Genomic DNA, 26640 nt, shown 5'->3' with positions numbered 1-26640 from the left:
TGTTTCTGGCCTTCAGGTTGTGGGGATAATTGAGTCACGTGCCCGAGCAGTGGATCTCATGACTCACAATTACTATGAGCTCCTATATGCCTTCCACATCTATCGTCACAACTACCGAAAGGGTAAGGCCTTGGGCAAACTCAATTTCAGAATGTCAGAACTGGCAGGGACCATCTAGTCCAATCAGAGTGGGAGGGTACAGTAGAGGTCATCTAGTCTAGTACCCACTCGTTTTATAGCAGAGAAAAGGGTGACTCTGTGCCTTGATCAAGGCCCCTCATGGGCAGAGTTTGGGTAGCTCTGTGACTACAGTTACAAAAGTGTTATATAAACATACTACCTGTCTTTTATTCTTGTTTTACTACCAGGATATTGTCGTTTTACTTGGAAATTGTGACTAATTATACATAAAGTTTCTCCCTCTACATCTTTTATCTTTTGGCCTTGAGCATTCTATAGGAATAGGATTTAGAGCTGAGAAATCTAATCCAGATACCTTGTTTTACCTGTCTGTAAATTGAGACCCAAAGATTTTAAAACTCATTTGAAGTCACATAAGTAGTGTTTAGAGATGGGAGTCAGGTCCCATGACTTCAGATCTGGAGCTCTTCCCATTCCATCTTACTGATACTCTTATGCTCATCAGATGGTATGAACCAATTAGGACATACTCCTGGGAAGAGACTGTGGTCTCTTAGGTGTATGCTGTGTTCAGCTATTTACTTGGGGGCAAACTTAGCTTAATTAAGATTGTGTGAAGATTCAGGTTATTTTGGATGGTTTTGTAAATCCTGTACCATTTTAGTAATTTAACTTTGTCCTTCCTGTTGCTCTTGTTCTGAGCAAATATTGTGGTTTCCAGTCTTACCAAAGGTTGAATCATTTAAGACTTTTTAAATTCCTAAGAGGAATACGTTCCTATTAGAGAGATATGTTTGACCTTTCATCTCCCCATAATAACAAGCAAAATCCTTATTATGAAGTCAGTTTTCAGATTTTGCCCAAAAATTTCTAAGTCATTCCAAGGTAAAGAATGCCTCCCTTTTCAGATCATTTTTGGCAAACTCCAGCTTTCTTTTTTCCTTGGGAGTGTTTTTTTCTACCTCTACCTAAAGAATTCTTGTCTGTGAAGAAAACATCTTTGGATTGGTCTTCAGTTTATTGGGGGAAATGACTGACTATAATTCTCTTTTTTTAATTAATTGAAATAGATTTGTTTCAACACAAAAGATACTTCCCGAATAATACCCAAATGCCTTTTGTTTTTTAAACCCTTAATTTTCTGTCCTAGTATTAATACTATACATTGATTCTAAGGCAGAAAAGCGGAAAGGAAAGGACTAGGCAATGGCAGTTAAATGACTTGCCCAGGGTCACACAGCTAGAAAGTGTCTAAAACCAGATTTGAACCTAGGACCTCCCATCTCTCTGTTCCTGAGAGCCTTTATAAGGAGCATTCTGAATAGTTATGTTTGAGAAACATCTTTGATGTCCCCAATTGATAGAACATTTTACACATATTATTGTAAACAGATTGCCAGACTTCGGAGCCAGGATGACCTGTCCCACATCTGACAGAAATTAGTTCCCAGTTGGGGCCAGTCACGTAACCTTTTAGTACTCCAGGCAACTCTCTTAAGACTCATCAAAGTATAGTGACTAACTTATAAGCATACAACTAGTAAGTTTTAGAAGTGAGATATAGATCTTGATGTCTCTCAATTCCAGATTAAATGCTCTTTCCTTCAAACTATGCTGTCTTTCATGTTCCCATGAAAAAAAGGAATTGTTCTTTGGTTGGAAAGCAGACCGGGCAGTTAGGTAGAATAGTGGATAGAGTGCAGGCCTGGAATTGCAAAGACCCAGGTTCAGATCTGGCCTAATACACTTACTTCATGTGTGACTTTGGGTAATCACTTAGCCCCAGTTACCTAGCCCTTGCTGCTCTTCTGTCTTAGAATTGATACTAAGGCAGAAGGCAAGGGTTTAGAAAGAAAGAAAATTAAACTGTCTTCATAAAGGATCGAAATGAAATAATTATAAAATGCTTCTTAATTTTAAAAAATTCCTTTGTCAGTTTGGAATCAGTACTTCTAATATCTGGTACTTCTGATATCTGTTGGGTTTCAATGATGTACTTAGTTTTAAAAAAAATTTTTTTTAACTAGAATTTTTCAGTTGTCTCCTTCAATCAGTATAACTGAAATCTCTGTAATGAGGTTGAATCCTTTTGATTCAAACATTTCTTCCTCAGACCTTGCTGAGAAGTGTACACACCATTTTCTGTGTACTTTTTTCTATGCTCTCTAAGGAGAGGGAACTGGCATGGTATCAGTTTTGCACCTAAAATATCCAAAAACATAGACTGTTGTAATTTTAAATTAACATGCGCTATTTGTCAGTTTTAGCCCCTGGAAGGTGGCAGTGCAGCAGTGAAGGGAAGCATTGTTTGTCTTTCTGAAGTTTCATCTATCCTTGTTCCACAGCTGGCACAGTGATGTTTGAGTATGGCATGCGTCTTGGCAGGGAAGTGCGCACTCTCCGGGGGCTTGAGAAACAAGGCAACTGTTACCTGGCAGCCATCAACTGCTTACGGCTGATCCGGCCAGAATATGCATGGATTGTGCAGCCAGCCTCCGGGGCAGTGGTACACAAAGATTCTGTCTTTGAAATTTTGTATTTACTAACAGCTACAATAGTAATATCCTTTTTAGTGTAACATAACCACATCTATTATCTCATTTTATTTTATCTAATTTAAACTTTCTGTCTTTCAACTTTTATTTATTTCATAGCATTACAATATTGACTTGTTACTGTCTAGTTGTTTTGATTTTAACTATCCTGCTGGCAGTGACCAGACACTTTTCTTGATACAAAATTAGGAAAAAAGGTGAAAAATGTTTGATAATATGTTCTGTATCTGGTACATATATGTTCATTAAGTTAATGTTAGCACCAACCTGCCTATAGCCCATGCATTTAAAGCTTTCCTTTGGTGGTGATGAATTTGCTTAGATCCATCCAAATTCTTTGTTTGATTCTTTTTATAGACAAAGATAGATACCCCATGCCTAATCCTCACTAGCTACCTTGCAAATGCAGTGGAGTACGTAGCCTTGAAACTAAGTAAAGCTAGCTGTACTATAGAGATCAAATCCCAAACCAGGACTTAGGAACTATTCTAACCAACCATGCAAAGGAACCAAAACCACTTTTTCTTGGCCCTCATCGTAAGAACACCCATGCAAGCAAATAATGCCCCACCCCCCACAACCCCAATGGTAAAGTTGAGTTGATTATTTCTAATTAAAAATTTCATCACCCAGCTGATCACTCTTTTGTCTACTAGTATGAGCGCCCTGGAGCCTCCCCAAAAAGGAATCATGATGGAGAATGCACACCTGTCCCATGTAAGTGAGAACCTTCAACTAAGTGTTTGTTGCCTGGTAATTGTTTAAATCTTACCTTTAGTGACTACTTAATTATTATTTCATGAACTTGTTTTTGACTAATCTATACAATCCAAGAACTAATTGAAACAGATTTGTTGATACTTTGATTTTTTTAACATCAGACATTTGTGCTTTTGGAAGACCCACTGGTTCTATACCACCTTCCTCATGCCTTTGGAAATTGGAAGGTTTTATTTAATGACTGACAGAGAGTTGACAAGATCCATTGGTCTGACGGGTGCCATCTGATTTATCCTGGGGTTTTAGAATCTCTCTCTTTGTAATTTCATAGCAAGCCGACAAGTTGAAATCTTAGAACTAGAGGATCTGGAGAGGGAGTGTTCCTTAGCCCGCATTCGCCTAACTCTAGCTCAGCATGACCCATCAACAGTTGCCATTGCAGGTAAGAATTCACTCATTTATATTTCTTCTTAAATACCATTAAGAGCTCTTTTTAAATACCCTTCTGTATGTGCATTTTCTCAGACTATGTACACAACAAGCTAGAGGCTATCAAATAAATCTCTTTCTCCATGAAGCTCTTAAGTATGACTCATTTCTCGAGAAATAGGAGTAGAACTAAATATATTTCTCATCTACACAGGGAGCTCATCAGCAGAGGAAATGGTCACTCTCTTGGTGCAAGCTGGCCTTTTTGACACAGCCATCTCACTCTGTCAGACTTTTAAACTCTCCTTAACGCCAGTCTTTGAGGGACTCGCTTTCAAGTATGTATCAAATTATCTTGTTATCAAACATTAGCAGCCTGCTTCTTATTACAAGACATGGCTGAATACAGTAGCTTAACACAGTGCTATTGCTTTCTGAAGAACTGCATTTATAAAGGAGTTTGTTTTTTCTTAACCTCGTGTACCATTTATTCAAATTCATTGGAGTTCTTTTTATCTTTGAAATTTATAGCTGATAATTGACTCTTCTTAGTTATAATTAAGTTTCTATCTTTATTGTTGGCTAATTAGATATTTCAGTTTGAAGATATTTCAAAATTTTTATTGGAAATTGAGTGGGAAGACAGAGTTAGTGACCCAATTCTAATGACTTTTAGAAAGAAGGGTGCTTATATGCTTGCTTTACATTACAGGTGCATCAAATTGCAGTTTGGTGGTGAGGCAGCACAGGCAGAAGCATGGGCTTGGTTAGCAGCCAATCAGCTTTCTTCTGTCATTACCACCAAGGAGTCCAGGTACCTTATTACTATCATGAATTTGCCATGGATTTTGGATTTAAGCGTCTCAGTACTGTAGCCTATTTCAGTGACTGACCTGTATAAATTGCTTATGTACTGGGAGCTAACTTGCTTATTTTGGGTTCAGTATTCTTTGAAACTGAAATATATGAGTACATATGCAATGCCATTCCTTCTTCCCATTTCCCCTCAATTAAAAAATTCTTATGCCATTCAACCAGAAGGCTGTTGTAAGCAAAGTATTTTGTAAACCCAAAAGTACCATAAAAATAGTTGTGACTAGTCAAAAGTTTATATCTAATATATTGTTTCCAATGGCATCCATCCCTACACCGACCCCCTACAAAGCAAGACTTTCCATCCACATCTCACCTATAGCCTCATAATGTTCAAGTGCCATGTAATTCTCTTTGACTTGATTCACCTCCTAACTTACTCCCTGAAGCAGCTTTTTAAAACGTTGTTTTCTCCCTTAAGCTTTCCCCTTCAACCACAATAAAGTCAAGTGTTTTGTGCCTAGATTAGGTCCTGCCCTTTCTAACTTGGCTCACAGTGACATTTCATATCTGGTTTTCCACATATGGTAGAATTATAGCAGGAGAATTTAGAGATTACAAACCCACTTCATTTTACAGATAAGGAAATAGACCCAGGAAAATGAAATGCTTGTGATTGTATAGATCAGTGGTTCCCAAACTCTTTTGGCCTACCACCTCATTTCCAGAAAAAATATTACTTAGTCCCCTGGAAGTTAATTTTTTTTTTATTTTAATAGCAATTAATAGGAAAGATAAATGCATTGTGGCTATCACTGCTCCCCTGGATTGCTGCAGCACCCACCAGGGGGCGGTAGCGCCCACTTTGGAAATCAATGGTATAGATGATCAGCACCAAAACCACATCTGGAATCCAGATCTCTGGCCTCCCAGTCCATTGCTTTCTTCCCTAAACTGCTGCCTCTGTAATTTTCTTTGTTTTATCTTAACTTTGATAAACAGTGTATCACCTGGCAGGGGGGACAGGGATCACAACTAAGCCTTCTACTTCTGTATACCCACAAAGAGGCTAGCATTATATGGTTTGTTGAAGCCTAATGCATAGATACTACAAAATTTTTTATTGCAAATATTTTCTTAGAGATCAGTTGCTTATTTTCATTTCAGTTTAGTAAAATTATTTAGGTTTTAGTTATTGGCTTTCATCCTTTATCTTTATTAGTTTTTGTTACTGTCTCATAGGATTTATTTTTTTTTTTAAACCCTTACTTTCTTTTTAAACCCTTACTTACCACTTACTGGACCCACTAGGGTTTTTTTCTGAATGCAATTCTATTATATTGGTTTTTTGTATGAACAGGGCAGATCAGGCTTCATGAGGATATTTCTTGTATATGTTTTTTAAAGCTGGATTTTCCTTTTAAATACACATTTTAGGCTCTACCAAAAAAGTCTACTAAGGAGTCTGAAAATTATTTATTTTTTTCCAGTGCTACTGATGAAGCTTGGAGATTGTTGTCATCTTACCTAGAAAAATACAAATGCCAAAATAACTTATATCACCACTGTGTAATCAATAAGCTATTGTCCCATGGGGTGCCTCCACCCAATTGGCTTATAAATAATTACAAGGTAAGTAGTGCCTCCGTTTGCATAAAAGCTATCTAGTCACTAATCTCCCTAACCTGATTAGTAGTGGCATAGTGATCCAGCAGAGACTTGTAAGAAAATAAATAGAAAAGGTATGGCTATAGTTCATTCTGTCACCATATTGCCTTTGGGTATAGAGTTTACCAAGTGAAAAATCTAACATATAGAATCTAATATCTAGAGGTCTTTACTATATACAAAGTACTTTCTGCACAACAGGCTTGTGAGATAGGAAGCAATATAAGGATTCTGTTCCATTTGCACCTGCCCAGTTAAATCACAGCCATAGAACTGGCTCAGGGCAGCCCCAGACGTCATCAGCTTTTCTGGTTTCAGTCTCCCTTTTGCAGGTGAAGTAGAACCTAAGACAGGTATCCTGGTGACTGTGAGGCTGCCTTCAGGCCCCCACACCAGGACTCCTTTCTTTCCATCAGGGAAGGCACTGCCTCATTGTTTATTCCACAAACACATTTAAATTAGATAAAACCCCAAAACAAAATGATATTAAAATCAGGGTCTGATTGGCTCCCAAGTAATTACTTACATTTATTTCTGTAATCCTATGACTTACCAAGTACTTTCCCCACAACAACCCTGAGAGATAGGTAATGATGGTAGCATCTCCATGGTGGAGGTGGAAAAATTGACAAATTTAACAAAGGTATCTACGGTCAGTGCCTTCTCTTACTCTCCTCTCATCTAAACCCTCTACATTCTCTCTTCCCTGACCCATCATTTAATGGAATCTCCAAGTGGTAAAGTGGGCCTGTCTAGGGTCCACAGCCAACAGTTAGTAAAGCTGAGGTTTGAACATAGGTCTCCTATTTTTAACGTTGTATTCTACCCTATACAATGGGATATTAAGGGGACCTGGGATAGTCTTCATTACAAAAGAAATTGTTAGACTTGGGAGAGAATATTTTTTCAGAAAATCTGACCTTTTCTGGTTATGACTTGAGGATGCCCAGTTCTCCCTGACAGAAATTAACCAGCTGTTTCCAGATGTTGTGGATCATGTGAAAGATGGTAACAGTGGTGTCCTTGTAGTTTCTGCAGTGGAGCATTTCATCTCCCACCTCCATGCCCAGAATACTCTCTCCTTCCTTCAGCTGTTTTTTCTGGCTTCCTCTGAGACTTGGCTTAAATTCCATCATCTTCATGAGGCCTTTCCCTAATGCCTCTCTTCAGATTCCCTTCCATCTACTCTGTATCTTGTTTATAACTAGTTATTCATATCTAAGGTCTTTGAGGGTAGAAGGACTAGTTTGCCTTTCTTTGGATGTAATACTTATCCATGGTGCCTGCTTGCACATTATAAATATTTGATAAATTCTTGTTGAGTTACTTAAAAGTATTTAAAGGCAATCAAGCACTTTTTCATAGAACCATTCCAACAGAGGAAGAGGGAAAGGGCTCATTTGTATGTATAAGTGCTACAAAAAAAAATTTACCGTATTCCAGTAAAACTTGAAATGTACCACTTTGTCTAAACTGATCTACAGATACCCTTCTTTATCGTTCCTTCTCTCTTTTTTTTTAACCCTTACCTTTCATATTAGAATCAATACTATGTATTGGTTCCATAGCAGAAAAGAGCAATGGGAATTAAATGACTTGCCCAGGACCACTCAGCTAGGACCCAGGACCTCATGTCTCTGGCCCTGGTTCTTAATCCACTGAACTACCTAGTTGCCCTACCCTCCTTCTTTTATCTTTCAAACCAATTATCAATACAATCACCATAAAGATCATTTGTCTTAGAAAATGACCTGTTTTAAAATTTGCCAGAATAACCTGAATTTTTAGATGAGACCATCCCTAAGAAATTTCAAAACAAATTTTTTTTAAAAACCAGTTATCACAGAACAACTTAAGCATAAGGGCTCCAAAACCCCAGACAGTACTTATACCTTGATCCACTAAAATAAGTGTAATATCTGTAAGGTCAGGGTTTAACAAAATGCTACACTTTCCCACCTTCCTTTTTGCAGAAGGTTGATGCTGCTGAATTACTTCGTCTGTACTTAAACTATGACCTTTTAGAAGAAGCTGTGGATTTGGTTTCTGAGTATGTTGATGCTGTACTGGGAAAAGGACATCAATACTTTGGAATTGAGGTAGGCACAAATTAACAAATTTTTCTCTGGTTAGTTAAACTAGGTTCCATAATGAAACTTCTCATTGGGGTTAATTCCATTCTATTTCTAGTAAATCACACCACTGAAATTTAAGAATTTGATACCTCTATTTTTCCATTTGTGAAATGGGAATGATAAATAATGTCTTGTTTTCCTGCTTTAAGGAGTTATGATCAGTTAGCCTGCATGAAGAAGTACTATAAAGATGAGTACAGGGAGTTGTTTTTCTTGTTTAAGAATATCCACATGGGAGCACTGTTTTTACTATTGATTTATATCACAATTTTTTAAATTGTTTACTATTTTACTTTTTAACTCAATTCCATGAAAAAAACAATTTTCTTAACCTTAATTTTCTTTAAGTTTGAGCCAAATTCTCTCCCTCCCATCACCCTGAGACAACAAGCGGATATAGATCTTACATGTGCAATAGTGCTATTAGTCCTTTTGTGAAAGAGACCTCAAATAAATGAAAGAAAAAGAATGAAATATAGAATGTTTTAGACTGCATTCGGACTCCATCAATCCTTTCTCTGGAAGCAGATGGCATTTTTTTATCATGAGTCTTTGAGGATTTTCTTGGATCACTGTATTGCTAGGAATAGCTAAGTCAGGCATAAATGTTCATCATATAATATTGCTATTACTGTGTTCAATGTTCTCCTGGTTCTGCTCACTTCACTTTGCATTGGATCATATAGGTCTTTAGGCCTTTCTTTAATCATCCTTCACATTTCTTATAGCACAGTAGTATTCCAATACAATCACATGCCACGACTTGTTCAGCCTTTCCCCAATTCATGGACATCCCCTCAGTTTCCAATTCTTAGCCACCACAAAAAGAGCTGCTGTATATTTTTACTCAAACAAGTCCTTTCCCTGTTTTTTTTAAATCTCTTTGTCATATAGACCTAGTGGTAGTATTGCTGGGGCAAAGGCTATGCACAGTTTTAAAAATTTTGGAGCAAAGTTTCAAATCTCTTTCTAGAATGGCTAGATTAGTTCCCAACTCCACCAGCAGTGCAGTAGTGACCCAATGTTGCCACATCCCCTCCAGCATTGTTTTCTTTTCCTGCCATATTAACAAATCTGCTAGGTGTGAGGTTGTTTTAATTTGCATTTCTGTAATCAAGAATGTAAATCAGAGTGATATTCTGGGTTATAGAAACAGTGCCTATATTAGTCACTTAGAGGAGACTGGACTTCCAAAGAAAGTTTAATGCTGAGTGAAACCAGAATTTATTCTATTAATTAAGGAAAAAACTGATGTACCCAAAAGTAGTTAAATCAAGGGGAAAAAAATTAGATTTTAAAATACCCTTAAGAGTCTGCATGTGTAACATTTACTTTTTTTTTTTTTAACCCTTCCATCTTAGAATCAATACAATAAACTGGTTCCAAGGCAGAAGAACAGAAAGGAATAGGCAATGGGGGTTGAGTGACTTGCCCAGAGTCACACAGCTGGGAAGTGTCTGAGGCCACATTTGAACCCAGAACCTCTCATATTCAGGCCTAGCTCTCAATCCACTAAGCCACCTAGTTGCTCCCATATTCCTTTTGTTATTACAAACAAAAATAGACTTTGAAGAAAAAATGAAAGTCTAAGCTCCAATTCACTGATTAGAAAAAAGATAGTAAACATCTTGGAATTTTCCAAGTGATTTAATCCTTTTATAAAAGCTATGTTTTCCTTTTTAGTTTCCACTGTCTGCAACCTCACCAATGGTTTGGCTTCCATACTCTGCCATTGACCAGCTTCTTCAGTCACTGGGAGAAAATAGTGCCAACAGTCACAACCTTGCTGTAAGTGATTCTTCATTAAGAGCCAACCCACATGTTACTTTTTTGACCTTCACTTCCTAAAGCTTAAAATTAAAAAGGATAGGAAGGTGGTGGCAGCTTCACAAACAATCTGGGTTCTAACTAATGTCGGAATGAATTTGGTTCTTAGACTCCTGAGCTGCCTCATGAACATTTGGGTTTTTTTCTCTTGCAGCTACACCAGAAAATAATTGACAAACTGAATGACTACCAGGAAAAAGTCGATCGGGCAACACGAGATTTGTTGTATCGCCGGAACTAGTATCATGGACAGTCTAGCCTTTGCAACCTCTCAGTGCCTCATGAGGCTTGAGACTACCCTCCAGGAACTCTGCATTTAAGCCTGATTTCTGTAAACTGTAAATGAGACTGTACAAGATTAAACCTGAATTCAACTAGAAGGCAGAAGTCATGCAGAGATCCTTGGACTCACTTGGCTGGTGGTGCTAATACACAATTTCTGGTTTTCAATATTGGTCTGAAGCAGCTGCTTTTTGTATATGATTCAGGAGCTTTTGTAGAGTTTATATTTTTTTAAATTACTGAAGACATTGTTTATCTGCAAATTAAAACCACCTTCAACCAAGAAAACAGGCTGGTGATTTGTCATAGTGAACAACCAAAATCAGCCATTGCAAACCTGCATTTCCCCATCACGTTTTCTATTTCAGTGGAATAATTTTGATCCCGAACTGACAAGTATTTTCCATACAAAAAAAACCAGCCTGAAAATGTTGCTATTTCTCTTGGTCCTTCATTTCTTGTGGAATTGTGTTATTGTTTTTGTACGACCTTCAATAAAATGTAAAAACATCTTGCCCAAGCCAAGCCTAAACTAATAATCAAGTGTTTGAAGAGGATGACTTGTTCCAATTTTGACTCTAAAGCCAAATTTGAAACTGCAAATGTGAAAGTTTCAAAGTCCAGCTTACAGAGAGACAGTGAAATTCTACAGTCAGGTCTATTACAACGCACTGTCTCGGTCTAGTCTAACGAGACTGGGTGTGATTCATTGATTGATTGATTCCAGTCAAGTCTTAGTAAGGGCTGGACCAAATGTAAACCTTCCCTGGTCAAAGGCATTCAGGCCTAAAAATTTTGAAAGAAGAAGATAGGAAAATCTTCTCTGATTTTATTCTGTATATTAAAATTTACTGATTGTCTTTTAAGAAACTAGCTGTGTAAAACTTTGGTTATTGTGCACATTGTAAGATTTTCTTCAACTTTTCCTTAAGATCTACATTCCAGGGCCATAATCAAAGCCAAATTCATTGTTCTTCTGTTTTAGGTAAGGAGCCAGAAAGGCTCTCAGACATTTGCACTTATTGATTAAATGATGGATTACATCTTAGTGATGTTGAGATTTGATGCGATTATCAATCAGGGATTGGTGTTTTAGATCTATACCTTCCTATGGTGGAAGGAAAGGCTGTGTACCCTCATAGAGGAGTTTCTGGCACCAGTCAATACAATCAACAACTCCAATTCAAGAGAGGATTTGGACCTAGAGAGACAGAGGTATAGATGTACAGCATTTATCTAATACTGTATGCCCATGTTGGCAAACCTATAGCATGTGTGCTAGAGGGGGCTGCTCCCCTCCCCCTCTCCACAGGTCTGAAGACATTTCTCATGACCTGCCCCTCTGCTCAGCAGCCCAATGGGAGCACTTCCTCCCTCCCCTGTCTGGGGGTAAGGTGGGAGTGGGGGTGTCACATGAAATGTGAGGGTTGCAGTTTCGGCACTCGGTCTCTAAAAGGTTCACCATCACTGCTATGTTTTAATCATTGAGTATATAACTAAAAAGAAAGACATGTCCCTGCCCCCAAGAAGTATTTATAGAGATTATATGTAATTTTTTTTAACTCTTACTTTCTGTCTCAGAAGGTATTCTATTGCAGAAAAGCATTAGGACTAGGCAATAGAGGTGAAGTGACTTGCCCAGGGTCCCACTGCTAGGAAGTATCTGAGACCACCTCTGAACCCAGGTCCTCCCAACTCCAGGCCTGACTCCATCCATAGATTTTACATAGCTGCTCCAGAAGCCTCTATTCTAATGGAAGAACACAACACATAAAAGGGAGCTGAAGATTAGGAAAATGGGGAACCCTGAAATTTGATTTGGTTTTGTCCTTACATCAGGAATCTCCAGTTACAGAATTTTCATTTAGAAAGGCACCTAAGCATTTCTAGTCCTCCCTCATTTTAAAGACATCCATCCATTATGCCTAGTTCTAGTCTCAGGGAATGTGGAAGGGATCGCCAAAACACTAGTACTGTCTTAGTTGCTATTCAGTGCTGGGACAGAACAAGGCAATTAGAAGTCATTAAATAGTTAACATTCAGTTGGGTGTATCCCTCTACTTTACCTTTTTTTTTTTTTTAAACCCTTACCTTCTGTCTTGGAGTCAATACTGTGTATTGGCTCCAAGGCAGAAGAGTGGTAAGGGTAGGCAATAGGGTTAAGTGATTTGCCCAGGGTCACCCAGCTGGGAAGTGTCTGAGGCCAGATTTGAATCAAGGACCTCCCGTCTCTAGGCCTGGCTCTCAATCCACTGAGCTACCCAGCTGCCCCTCTACTTTACCTTTTGATTTCCTTTATTTGTAAAGCCTCATCAACCAGCCATTTTGTTTTTGCTCATATTTCTATCTTAAACCCCTAAAAGATAATGCTGCTGAGTGTTGTACTAAATATGCCAACAAATTTGGAAAAATAGTAGCCATTGTTTTGGAAAAAATCAATTTATATCCCAGTCCTAGAAAGAGCAATGCCAAAGAATATTCAAATTTCCCAACAATTGTACTCATTTCACATGCTAGCATGGTTATGCTTAAGATTCTACAAGCCAATCTCCAGGAATTATCAGAAGAGCAGGCTGGTTTTCAAAGAAACAGGAACTAGAGACAAATTGCCATCAGTTGCTGGATTATGGAGAAAGCAAGGGAGTTCCAGAAAAAGTCTAGATCATCTTAGGCCATCTTAACTTGTCTCCTTAGGAACTTACACATGGGTCAAGAAGCAACAGAACTGAACTTGAACAACTGATTTAAGATTGGGGAAGAGATACAACAAGGCTCAAAGATCACTGCAGATGGTGACTATAGCCATGAATTTAAAGGTGCCTGCGTTCCTTGAAAGGAAATCTATGGCAAATTGGACAGCGTACTAAAAAAGCAGAGATATTGCCTTGCTAACAAAGGTCCATAGAGTCAAAACTGGTATTTCCAGTAGCAATACATGACTCTGAGAGTTGGATTATAAGGCAAGCTGAGTGCCTCAGAATCAATACTTCCAAATTGTGGTGCTGGAGAAGACTTTTCAGAGTCCCTCAGACAGCAAGAAGACCAAATCCATCAATACTTTAAAGAAATTAAGACAATTCACTGGAAGATCAGACTTTGGGCACATAATGGGAAGGAAGGACCCATTTGGAAAAGACCCTATTATCGGGAAAGATTAAAGGCAAAAGGAAAAGGGGATGGCAGTGGTTGAGCTGGTTAGGTAGTGTCATGGAAACAAATATGAACTTGGTCAGATTTCTAGAGGCTGGAGGATAGAAGACTTCACATACTATGATGAATGGGGTCAAGAAGAGTTAATAGCAACAATAAAAATAGTTAAGTAAATTTTAATTTGTCCTAACATAGTAAAAATATGCCACAAAGATCCAAGAGCATTTAGCTTTTCAACTCAGCATCTCATCTACTTATGAAAATGAGTCTAATAGGACAGGATAGAGGGAAAGTCATGATAACTCTCATGATGTGAAATCTACCACATGACTAGGCCTTTTATTCCCTTAGATGACCAGGAAGCTGTGTCATAGAAGCCAAGGGTCTGTCAGGGTCAACTCTACCTTCTTTGAATAAAAGCCTTCCCATCCTCTTGGTTCTATCATGAAGAGACTAATCCCACTTCAGTGGCAGCCCTTCATAAATTTGAAAACAGTTCTGTTTCCCATAGATTCACTCCTCAAGTTTTCTCCAAGCTAAATATCCCCAATTCAACTGAATTTCATCTGCCATTATGGGCAGAGCAGTCCTGTGGATTTTCAAAGAGAAAAAGGAAATATTCAATTGAATAGCTCCAGCATGTAACAACAGATAAAGACAAGTTAAGGAGGCAGCTAGGAATTTGGCACAATGAATAAAACACTGGTCCTGGAGTCAGGAAAACCCAAGTTCAAATTTGGCCTCAAACACTTTGAACTCCATGAGTTCGCCTGAACAAGGCACTTAATGACTGCCTTAGTTTACCCAACTAGAAAATGGGAATAGTACCTCCCTAACAGGGTTGACTAAAGGATCAAATGAGATAATTGTAAAGTGCTTAGCATCAGGCCTGGAACATAATAGGCACTCTAAAAATACTTATTCCCTTTTCCCTACTCCCATTCCTTTTGAATGAGTTCATCAAATAGATGAGAGCCTCTTTCCAGCATATCAGTTTGAAGGGTGGTTTGGAGAGAGGAGAGACTGGTGATTAGCCATGACTCATCTTGTACTTGTCCCTGAAGATAGGATTTTAGAACCAAAGAAAACCTCAGAGTTCATCTAGTTTGGTCCTGTCATTTAAATAAGTGCTAGACTTGGAATCAGGATGGCATTCTATTCCCCATCAACTGTCTGCATTGGTTGTGCCTCTGACCTGGATCGCACTCCCTTATCTCCACCAAATCCCGGTTTCCTTCAAAGTTCAGCTCAAACACCACCTTCTCCATGAAGCCTACACTGATTCCCACAAGTACAAATGCCTCTTCCACCATGAAATTAACTTGTATTTGTTGTGTAGCATTCCCTCTTCTTCCTGCATATGTGCACATGTACCCACACAGAATAGCAGCACTTGGAGGAAACTTTTTTTTTATTCCCGTGCCATAGACCTGTTCAGTTTGATTCTTTGTGACCCTATTTGAGATTTTCTTGGCAGAAATACTGGAGCAGTATGCCATTTTCTTCTCCAGTTCATTTGACAGATAAGGAAACTGAGGTAAATGGGCTAAGTGACTTGCCCAAGGTCACAATGTCTGAGGCTGGATTTGAACTCATGTCTTTCTGACTTCAGACCTAGTCCTCTATCCAGGGCATCACCTAGCTACCCTTATTATTTCCCAACTGTAAATGGGGTTGATAAAATAGTTGTGAAAAAAAAGTGCTTTGTAAACCTAAGGCACGATAGAAATGTGAGCTATTATTCTCACTTAACAGATAAGACACAAGGGTCTATTTCACGGCTATAGTTTTTGGAATTAAGCAAACCAAGCAAGATTAAGCTAAAAGGGCTCGGTTCCTCTGGCTGGAGACCCAAATCTGTCACAGCAAGATGCGTTTTAATATTTGCAATTTGTTTTGTTTTGTTTTTCTTTATCGTGTTTCATTTAGACCTTTAGCCCCCATTTTACAGAGAACTTACCCAAGGCAAGTGCTCACAGGGGGTCAGAAGTATACAGGGAAGCTCCAGTCTCTCTGAAGAACTTGGATCCCGCGGGAGACCCTCTCCCAGGATCTGAGCAAAGCAGAATTATAGTAGCTCCGAAGAGGTTGAGATGCGCAAAATTGGAGACGTCTCTTCCTCAAATGTTCATATGGACTAATTGTGCCTAACCTGCGATGGAGCTTCAGAGCTCCTATCGGTCCCGTTTGGTTCTCTTCCAATATCAAGCACAGCAGCGAACCATCCCATCTCCTAGTATAGTATGTGGAGATCCTCGAGAGAAATGACTGTCTTTTGCCTTTCTCTGTGGTGTTGGAAGGGTTGGGGAGGAGGGGATAAAGTGTTATTGGGATGTGACACTAATGTAAAAAAGGGATTGCTGAATTTGGCTGCGAACTTCGGGAAAGCTGGAACCGTGTTCTGCCTTTGTTAACCAACCAGCGGTTAGCCTAGTGGCAGGCAAATAGTAGGGTCTTAATAACTGTTTATTGGCTGATTGACACAAGAGTTTGTTATTGCCCCTCCCCCAATGTTCCTCAAGCTGGGTGCTAAATGCTGAGAATACAAATTTAGTAGTTCCTGCTCTCACGGAGTTTAAAATCCAGAAAAAAGACACCTAGAGTACACGTACTGAGGCCGGGGGCAAACAATCTCCCGCACTGAAAAGACTGTTACGTAACAGAGATTCCGGGACTCCATTGGTGGTTTCCGTTAGCCAATGGGTCACGCTGCTCCGGCTGGCCCCACCCCTCTGGCGCGTGCGCGTTGTGCGCCGGTTAGGCGCGGTAGGTCGCGGGGGTGGGGAGAGGGTCATGAATATTGATCGCGTGCGGACGTGCCAACGCCGTCCGCCCTCCCCCTGCCGGCGGCCTTGACGCGGTGGAGGCTCGCGCGGAGGCTCGCGATGGGGAAGAAGTCGCGGGCGGTCCCCGGCCGGAGGCCCATCCTGCAGCTCTCCCCGCCCGGACCTCGGAGCGGCGCCGCTGGGCGCGACGCGGAGCCTGAAGCTGAGGTGGAGGTTGACGCGGCGGTATCCGCCCCGGCTGCGATCCCGACCCCTACCGCGACCCCAATTCCGGCCCCAGCCCAGACCCCGGCTCCGGTTCCGGCTCCGGCCCCTGCTCCGGTTCCGACCCCGATCCCGACCCCGGCCCCGGCCCCAGTCCCAGTCTCTGCCCCGGCGGCGGCGACGGCGGCTACCGTGGCGACCTCCCTGGAGGACTTGCCCTCGGAAGGTAAGGAAGGGCCGCGTGGAGCCTCGGCCCCGAGTAGGAGTCACGGCCCGCCTCGAGGGCGCTGCCGCTGGGGTCATGCCAAACTCGAGACCGGGGCTTGAGGCCTAGTCTGCTCCAGGGCTTGTACTGGAGGTGCGGCGGATTAGAGAGGCGGAGAAAGGAGGTTGGGAGGGGAGAAGCCTCAGCCACCGCCTGGCGTCTGGCCTCGGGCCACGAAGGAATTTTTCCCAAAGGACTCGCCGGATGACGCCGAGCCCAAGGGCGCCATCACGCTAGGGAAGGAGCGCGAGGACGGCCCCAACAGCCAGCTGTCTCCTACCGATCCTTGCCCGCGCCGTTCGTAGGGGCCCTGAGCTAGGGCTGGGAGAAAGGCTAGGCCAAACTCTTAGGCTGACCTAGGGAAGTGACTGAGCCAAGGTCACCCTCGTGGCGTCTGGGACGGGGCTTTTTTATTTGGAGGATGCAAACATCCGTGGAAGTCTATGACAGTGAGAAGAGAAGAGAGGTGAAGCCAGTAGAGGACGAGAATTGTTCCATTGCGCGTCTCATTTGTGTTTTGGTCTTTGGTTTCCTGAAGCACCTGAGCTGGGCACATACGAAGCGTTTAGTAAATGCAGGTTAAATTGAATCCAGCGGTAGCCTCATTGGCAACAGTATCAAAGATAAAATTTTCCTAGAGAAGTGGAATGGATGGATCCTAGAGACATTGTCCCTGGGACTTTATAGGAAAATACTCCGGGATATTATTGTAAAAAAAAGAATGTAGATTTAGGTTTGGAAGAGTCTTCTGTTCAACCTACTCATTTTATAGATGGGGAAGTTGAAACCCAGAGGAGAAAAGTGGCTTTTCCGGGGTGTCCCAGTAAGTAGTAAATCAAAGATTTGAACTAGGTTCCTGTGATTTTAGATTTGGTGTATATGACTCTGAGAAATGGAAACACTGCATTATATTGCTCATCAGATGAAATAGCTCCTGGGATTGAGAGTAACTGTTAGCAAATTAAATTTTGAAGGTTTTGAATGCAATAATTTTTAGATGAGAAGCAGCTTGGCCTTGGGGGTTAGGGGAGTAAAGGGGCAATCAGAAAATTCTGGATTCAAGTCTCTCGTCTTTACCTATACTAGTTGTGGGACCATAGGCCAATCCCTCAAACTGTCACTGCTCCAAGCAACTCTTCTTTGTAAGACTTAAGTTACAGCCAACCTGAGATCTACATCTGTGGAAGAATTGTGCACTCTAGGGCTTCTAGACAATGATGAGATAACAGGTTTGGATAAAAATTTTGTAATGACCTTTTGTTATATGATGAGCATAAGAAGTGCTACTCTTTCCCAAATCATGCTCTGGGACTTTGGGTGTGGAACATGCAATATACTTACTATCAGACTTTTATTGATAACTCCTTTATTTTCCTCTTTTAGTTTTAGCAAGGGATGGCTTGCTGGGTAGGAGAGAGAAGAGGGATACCTTCAGAAATGAAGGTGATGTCAAAACAAACAATAACGATCAAATTTTAAACAGTTTTTAAAAGTAAGGAGCTCATTTTTATGCCCCAAGTCATATTGAATAGTTTCTTTGATGTGGGACAAAATTTTTAGATGACTATCATTTGTAGTCTGAGTTTTCTTTACTGTTCCTTCCAGATGAACAGGAAGTTGTTATGGAGGTTCCTAAAGTTATTGTTCAGAATCCCCCAAAACCAGTCATGACGACCAGACCTACCACTGTCAAAGCAACAGGTACAGATTTGCTGCTGTTCTTTTTTCCTTCTCTTTTTAAATTAACCTATTAGAATTAAGTTTTGGTTGATTGTAGTTGTCTCACTGATTTAATACTATGTACAAAAAAAAGTTTTGAATCTTTTCTGGCTTTCTGACTTGTCACTGGCTTGTATAGCATGTTGAAAGAACTTCCAAAAATATTTTTCTTTCATTTGATACTTATTTAAAATTCAAGTAGTTAGAAAAACTAAAATTTAGCTGTTAGAAAACATGGTATAATAGTATATAAATGTAACTTGGGAAATTATGCTCACAAATCTCAGTGTTTTCTTATACTGTTAATGAGTTGAAATTTTTTTATTCCAGTTCACACAATTGAAGCATACAGTGGGAATCTTCAAGCCTAATATTTAGCTACTAAATTTCATCCACTGTCTAAAGAGCTTTATAGGGTTTGTATATTTAAAAAGGGTATCCAGAAGAAAATGAACTCTCAAAACAATTAAATATTTTCATGAATGAGTAATCAATCATAAAAATAGAATGAGCATTAGAATAAATTCATAGCAATGTCCTATATCATGAAGATTGGTTTGCTTAGAAGATCCTTACTAAGTACAAGGTATAGCTTATAACTATGCAAGGTCATTAAGTTCTGTGCTTAATACTATTGGGAATATCCAGAAGGCACAGACCTAATCCCTATTCTGAAAAAACTTACAGTGTAAGGCACATATGCATCAAAAGGTAACTAACTGTACAAGGCAAGGTATGTGCCAAATAGGAGTAAATATTATTGATTGTAAACTGAGATTAGAAAAGACACTTGCTAGCTATGGCTTTCTATGGAAAATGGTCTAATCCATTCCTAGAAAAGACAGCAAGAAGTATTTTAGAGGGAGTACTGCTACCACCCCCATAATTACTGGCATTCATAAAGTGCTTTACATACGTTGTCTTGTTTCATTCTCACGATATCATTTAATTGAGAATGAAGAAGCTGAGGGTCAGAGCTAAAGGGCCTTGCTCATCCCTAATTGGCAGGTGGAATTCGTTCCCAGGTCTCAGAGACCTAAAGCCCCAGTACAGTGACCTAGCTCATTGCAGTTAATATCCTTTGCCATTTCTTACCTGAACTGTTACAGTTGTCTTTTAATCTCATTCCCCCTAGCTTCTCGACTCCAGTCTACTGAATGGGCTGTGGCTGCGTCTAGTGCTTGGGAAGCTCCTCCTTATGCCTAAAGCATGATTCCCTAGTCTAGAATTTAGGGTCCTTAGTCTGTCCACAACCTATGTCTCCAAATTTAACCCCTATTCTTTAACCTACAAATTTTTTGTTAGATCCAAATTTGAGTCTGCCAGTCACATTGTGACTTTTCTATATTTGCTTTGCTCAGAATTAGTCCTCTGCTTATCTAAGTCCCTGAAGGAATCCTTGATCTAATAACTCAGGGTTCCTTCCTCACACACTGGACACCTAGTCATATTTAGAGCTTTTCAGTGTGTGCTGTCATAGCTTTTTGTATATACCCTCACACATTTCACAGTGGACAATTAACATTTGATTAGGAGTACAGTCACAAGGAATGGTAGACATAGTGCCAGTCTACAAGGGAAAAGTGGCATCCATGGTCCTGGGCTATAACTGAGACATTGAGTCAACATCAGCATCCTGACACTGCCTCACACAGTTTGGTTTGACAGAGAGACAGTGGAGAAGGCATGATAGAGGACAATCTAGAAGGCAAGTTTTAAGTTATAACCTTTACCAGGTACTAGTTGGGTAACAGTGGGCACAGTGATTTCTCAGTTGTGCAGGCAACTTTCTGGGGATTTTTACACAATGAACTTAGGTCTGGACTCCCAATAAAGCATTAGTGTGTAGTTTTTTTTTTGTTGTTTTTGTTTTTAAACCCTTACCTTCCCTTCCGTCTTGGAGTCAATATTGTGTATTGGCTCCAAGGCAGAAGAGTGGTAAGGGCTAGGCAGTGGGGGTTAAGTGACTTGCCCAGGGTCACACAGCTGGGAAGTGTCTGAGGCCAGATTTGAACCTAGTACCTCCCATCTCTAGGCCTGGTTCTCAATCCACTGAGCTACCCAGCTGCCCCCAGTATGTAGTTTTGAAGTGGTGGTATATAAACATCCAAAAAAGTTTAAATGAGTTGGTTTACTTATCTGCTTGTGTTATATTTTTTAGGTGGTCTTGACATCCTCTTGAAAAAAAAATTTTTTTTTCACTAATCTATAAGTAGAAGTATATGTATGTGTGTGGGGGTGTGTGTATTTAGCATTAACTCTGTTTAATGACTTTAAGTTGTCAACCAAGTTCTTCTTAAATTTCTATGCCCATCCCTTTTTCTCCCTCCCCCTTCTCCAAAAAAAAAAAAATCAACACATTTAGCCATCTGGACCCAGTCAATTTATTAGTATAAAATTTTTAATGTTATTTAGATACAATAGATTATAAATAAAATAGTTTACTTATCTTCCTCATTAGCTGTACTTAGACATTATTCTTCACTAATCATTTTTGAATTCTTAACAACTTAGTCTTTAATGTTTTTTATTGAAATTGTATCTAATTTAGTATTCATTTTTGTTTTTGCTACATTTTGAAATAAAAAAGGCATATGGTTCCCCAACTTAAAAAAAAAAGTATCCAATGTTAAGTTGTTTGAATATTATATGCGTAAGATTGTTTCTTTTCCTAAAAGTGAACTTTTTTTATTGATATAACTCTTAAGAAGAGAAAGATGGTGTTTTAAAGACATTTCCTAAGTCAGTGTCTTTTGTTATGGTTTCCTTTTCTTTAAGTTCTTAATTGTGTATAAGAGAAATTTTATCTCTATGACTCAGAAAATTCCTTAGGTTTTTATTTGCAGTCAGTTTACCAAAAGATGGTTAGGAACGGCAAGCAACAATAAAAAAATTAGTGAGTGAAAAATGAAAACTGGCAGAAATTGCAATCCTCCATTTCAAATCCTAGGCCTTATAGAGCTTTTTTGAGGAAGTTATTTAATAAGCCATAAAACTTGAAATGTGGAAAGCAATCTTAAGAAAAAATGAAATTTTTGAAAATTCTGGCCTTGTGAGTTGCAGGAGATCTGAGCTAAAGTTGGGCTAAAGCCAATTGGATGCCCACACTAAGCCCAGCACCAGTGTGGGAGAAACCAGGGCCCACAGGCTGCCTGAGGAGGGCAACAGAACCAGAGATTCTCTGTGTTGCCTGTTACTTGTGGAAGTGGGCTGGGAGTGGCTGCTACACTTAAGTCTGTATGAGCCAGGGAGACCCAGACTCAAAACAGTAATACTGCTTTTTTGGAGGAATGCTGAGAAATAATTAGGGCCACATTTCCCATACAGTCTCTAGAACTATTTCAAACAGCAAAGCTGTTTACTGAATTGAATAAGTACTTTGTAGATGGGATCAGGAATAAGGTAGTTTCAGATTTGCTTTTTGAACATGTCATAGAAATCTATAATTGCCTTCTGTCATTAAAAATGTTCTTTAAGTGTTTTAATTGTGACAGGCATATTTAAGGAGGCAATAAATGGCATAGCAGAACCTGATTAACTTGAATTGAGGGAATTATATTGATGATTTTCACCATTAGCCAATTCTGAGTATTATTTCATTCCCTAATGCTTAATTACTTAAGCAATAAATATTTGGAAAGAATGATTCTGAAAATGGTTTCTAGTTTGCTTTTGTGCCTGGTACAAAAATGTTTTGCCTTGTTGTTACATTATAGGCAGTGATCAGTTATAGTCTGTGTTTATTCTCTTTTTATCTGATACTGGCTTATCCATAGTACCCCATCTACAGAAACTGTAGCTCAGCAGGATGCTGTTATAATAATTTGGGGGGGGTCTATATTTTCAAGAGGATGTTAACAGATGTTTACTGCTTTGACCCCCATAAATAATTAGAAAACTTCTTTTCAAGAAAATATTCCTTATCTGTTGAATGACAATATAAATTTCAGCTTTTGGACTAAAAGTTTACAAAATTAAACATAGCCATTATCAAATAATCATACGTGAAACATCTTTCCTAACATGGTCACATTTATTCTTGCTAAGTTTGGTTTCTTCTTGTTTGGTTACCAGGAGGCTTGTGCTTGCTTGGTGCCTATGCAGACAGTGACGATGATGAGGGTGATGTACCTGAGAAACCAGCCTTGACTAAGGAGGCAAATGGAAACCAATCCACTGACATCGACAGCACATTGGCCAACTTCCTAGCGGTTAGTCAATGATTCAGTTTTCATAGCCATGACCATTATTAAACTAGTTTATTCCCAAATAAAATCAGTCAAGCATTTATTAAGCATCTAATAAGTCTATAAACAATTTTCCTTGTGTTCTTAAGATTAATTAGCTGATGGGGTATCTTGAGAGAACCAGGCCTAGAGATGGGAGGTCTTGGGTTCAGATCTAGCCTCAGATACTTCCTACTTATGTGACTCTTTTGCCATAGAACCAACACACAGTATTGATACTAAGATGGAAGGAAAGATTAAAAAAATTTTTAGTAGTTGCATTTCTGGGGAAAGAGCTTAGGGAGTTGATTTCATATAGTAAAATTTTTAAAGTGTAACTACTTTTTCTCCAGATTTATTTATTTATTTTTTTTGATGTGGCTTGTCATTATTTCCTTTGAAAGGAAATTGATGCCATAACAGCTCCACAGCCTGTATCAGCTGTTAGCACTTCTGCCCCACCTCCAACCCCTCCTCGACCAGAGCCCAAGGAGTCTGGAACAGCTTCCCTTTCTTCATCAACTGCAAATGGAGCAGACTCAGCCCAAGCATCAGGGTGGCAATATGACACCCAGTGTTCCTTGGCTGGAGGTGAGTTCGATTATTCAGTGTCTTCAGTGTCATCCTCAGTCGTACAGAAGGGGTTCAGGAAAAATAGAAATTTCAGTAAATTGTTCATTCTCATAATCATGTTAATTATAAATGAATTTAAATTCTTCTGGTTGGTAGTTCTAAAGATAAAAGATGTAATTCTTTGCTACCAGTCCTTAAGATTGTGTACTTGGAGGTATTTTGGAAGGCAGGTGCTTGGGATGTTTGTTTTGCAAAGATGGCTATTTACCATTGAGATCTACCCTAATAGATGCCTATGTGCTGTCTCATTAGGACCAGTAACTATCTCTGCTAGGTGAGTAATAAGGCATTACTTCTAACTATACTTTGGAAATCAAATAAATACAGAGTTGAAGTAGTGAGTTTTTTTCTTTTTTTCTTTTTTCTTTTTTTTTTTTAACCCTCTGTGCAGTGGTAGGGCTGGCACTTTAGGAGAAACTAAAGAAGAGGGCAATTTGTTGTTTGGAATCTGGTTTGGGAGCTGACTGTCATAAGGTGAATGACAGAATTGTGAGAAACATTCCCTCTTTCCTAAAATCTGCTTGTTTTCTTTTAGTGGAAATTGAGATGGGAGACTGGCAAGAAGTTTGGGATGAGAACACTGGATGCTATTACTATTGGAACACACAGACAAATGAGGTGACTTGGGAGTTACCCCAGTACCTGGCTACTCAGGTACAAGGGCTACAGCATTACCAGCAAAGGTGAGACTGGTCTTTGGAACATTTTTTACCCCCAATTAGAAATTCAGTATAAAGCAATAAGATTTTTCTTCTCTATATAATTTTATATGCTGCTTGCTAAGAATATTTCTTTTTAGTTCTGTAACAGGTACTGAAACAAATTTCCTTGTGCCGGCCGATATGTATTCCAAAGAAAAGGCTCTTTCTGTTACCACTAATAAGAGTGGGCCACTCTTGGCTAAGCGAGAAGTTAAAAAGGTTAGTGCCAGCAGTTTAGGTAATTTATTCACATTAACCATACAGTTGAAATGGTAGTTGTTGGGGTTTTTTAGTATAATATTGGTTCCAATTTTGGATTGTTGACTCATTTAGTATCTGAATCTTTTGTTAGTATCCTCTGATCAATTTCTTCCCAAAATAAATTTATTTTTATTGTACTCTGAACCCTTACACACTTTTTCTGTTGAGATTTACTATTCCGTTTTATTGGATTGGGTTTCTTATTGCTATTAACATCGGAACCTGAATTTTTATATTATTCCCATGTGTATGTTAAGGAGACTGTCTTTTTAAGATAATATTTCTTGAATTTACTTAATTCTTCAAGCATCCTTTTTTTTATCAGTTCAAGTACACAAATAGACTTTGCATTCCCTCTTTTCCTTAATAGTTATAGCCATCCTTTTGTCAGTGAGCCTGAATCTAGTGAATCAGGTTCTAACTAATGGATACTGTCTATTGAATGATAAAATTTGTCTGTCCTACTTGGTTCTCTGTTTGATATGGCCTTTGAGAATACCATATTACCTACACACTAGTGGCGCTGAAATGAATTAGGACTTTATGATAAAGAATGCATTGCTTGGGGGCAGCTGGGTAGCTCAGTGGAGTGAGAGCCAGGCCTAGAGACAGGAGGTCCTAGGTTCAAATCCAGCCTCAGACACTTCCCAGCTGTGTGACCCTGGGCAAGTCACTTGACCCCCATTGCCTACCCTTACCAATTTTCCATCAAGGAACTAATACACAGAAGTTAAGGGTTTAAAAAAAAAAAAAAACCACTTCCCAGCTGTGTGACCCTGGGCAAGTCACTTGACCCCCATTGCCCACCCTTACCAATCTTCCACCTATGAGACAATACACCGAAGTACAAGGGTTTTTTAAAAAAAAAAAAAGAATGCATTGCTCACAGGCAGGTGTAGTATATTTCACTTTTCAAATGCATTCTTTGTATTTGAGTCTCCCAGATTGGTGATCAGTATAACTAGTCTTCATGGGGCGGGGGGGGGGGGGGGCGCAGAACACATCTTCATTACTTTCACAGCATCCCTGTGATATGTACAGGAGTAGAGTTGAACTCAGGCTTGTCTAAAGTTACACAATGAGTTAACAGAGAAGTAAGATGCTTTGCTCTTTTTTTCCTATGTTGCTAATGCTTCTACCAGTTTTGCTTACTGTAGTCAGAATAAAGGTAGTCTCTGAGAACTAAAATATTCCAAACTGTTGCCGGTAGTGATACTTAAGTTGAGCAGCGGATATCTAATGATCCTCTTTGGCTGGGACACTGATTAAAAAGGTTTACATTTATTAACATTGTTCAAAGGCAGCTAAAAGAGGACAGACAGTTTTTAGGGCTTCTTACTGTAAAGGCCGAATTGGTACATTTAAGAAGTAAAACTGGGTTAACTAAGAATATTTCCTATCATTACAGGAAGTAAATGAAGGGATCCAAGCTCTTTCAAATAGTGAAGAGGAGAAGAAGGGGGTGGCTGCTGCTCTGCTGGCCCCTTTGTTGCCTGAGGGTGTAAAAGAGGAAGAAGAAAGATGGAGGAGAAAGGTGATTTGTCAAGAAGTCGATCCAATAACAGATGTAAAGGAGACAGTAACCACAGAGGAATTGTCAGGGACAAGAAAAACACAAGACCCTATGGGAGATAATCCAGAAGACAATTCCCAGGAGGATCTCTGTAGTGTTGTGCAGTCAGGAGAGAGTGAAGAAGAAGAAGAACAAGACACCCTAGAACTAGAACTTGTATTGGAGAGAAAAAAGGTGAGTGGGGGGAGCCCAGTTCTTTTGCCCTGAAGTGAATGACACTGGTCAGTGTATGGATGTGTGTCAACAGTAACTGGACTTGGAAGCCTCTTTGTAGTTTCTGACAATAACTTAGAATTTGGTTCAACCTCCTCCCCCCATTGTTTGATTTTGGTACTACATTTAAAATTGTCATTGTTTTGAAGGGTTGTTGCTTTGTGGTGTGGCCTTAAACTCAACAAAGTAGAGCTCATTATCTCTTCCCCCAAACCTGCCCCATTCTACCCTTATTTACTATTGGGGCATCTTCTCGACCTGCAGGCTCACTACATAGGTTGTCCTGTTCCTTAACTCTATTAACAAGTCTGTCAGATTTACCCAGCATACTCATATGCT

General features: G+C 39.5%; 2 protein-coding genes across 5 annotated transcripts in view; both read left to right on the top strand.

Annotated features, from left to right (window-relative positions):
• NUP160 (nucleoporin 160) overlaps nt 1-11618 on the top strand; it is a 49208-nt gene extending 37590 nt beyond the window's left edge. The window contains exons 27-36 of the mRNA XM_044680838.1: nt 17-122; nt 2487-2647; nt 3353-3417; nt 3752-3858; nt 4060-4183; nt 4558-4659; nt 6149-6290; nt 8300-8425; nt 10145-10249; nt 10443-11618. Of these exons, the coding sequence (XP_044536773.1) occupies nt 17-122; nt 2487-2647; nt 3353-3417; nt 3752-3858; nt 4060-4183; nt 4558-4659; nt 6149-6290; nt 8300-8425; nt 10145-10249; nt 10443-10529 (1125 nt within the window). The 3' untranslated portion in view covers nt 10530-11618. The remainder of the gene's footprint in view (nt 1-16; nt 123-2486; nt 2648-3352; nt 3418-3751; nt 3859-4059; nt 4184-4557; nt 4660-6148; nt 6291-8299; nt 8426-10144; nt 10250-10442) is intronic.
• Nucleotides 11619-16595: 4977 nt separating this feature from the next.
• The window catches only part of FNBP4 (formin binding protein 4), a 28476-nt gene continuing 18431 nt past the window's right edge, over nt 16596-26640 (top strand). For 2 of the 4 annotated variants that reach the window (XM_044682443.1, XM_044682442.1), the window contains exons 1-7: nt 16596-16936; nt 18581-18676; nt 22769-22905; nt 23325-23511; nt 24089-24236; nt 24353-24473; nt 25924-26262. In XM_044682443.1, coding sequence (XP_044538378.1) covers nt 16606-16936; nt 18581-18676; nt 22769-22905; nt 23325-23511; nt 24089-24236; nt 24353-24473; nt 25924-26262 — 1359 coding nt within the window. In that variant the 5' untranslated portion in view covers nt 16596-16605. Of the gene's footprint in view, nt 16952-18580; nt 18677-22768; nt 22906-23324; nt 23512-24088; nt 24237-24352; nt 24474-25923; nt 26263-26640 lie in introns of all 4 variants that reach the window. The other 2 variants (XM_044682444.1, XM_044682445.1) reach the window with 2 other exon arrangements.

This window comes from Gracilinanus agilis, chromosome 6 (assembly GCF_016433145.1).
Source record: "Gracilinanus agilis isolate LMUSP501 chromosome 6, AgileGrace, whole genome shotgun sequence".
NCBI classification, from domain to species: Eukaryota; Metazoa; Chordata; class Mammalia; order Didelphimorphia; family Didelphidae; genus Gracilinanus; species Gracilinanus agilis.
The sequence above is the reverse complement of the archived record's forward strand: the minus strand, read 5'-3'. Positions and strand labels throughout refer to the sequence as shown.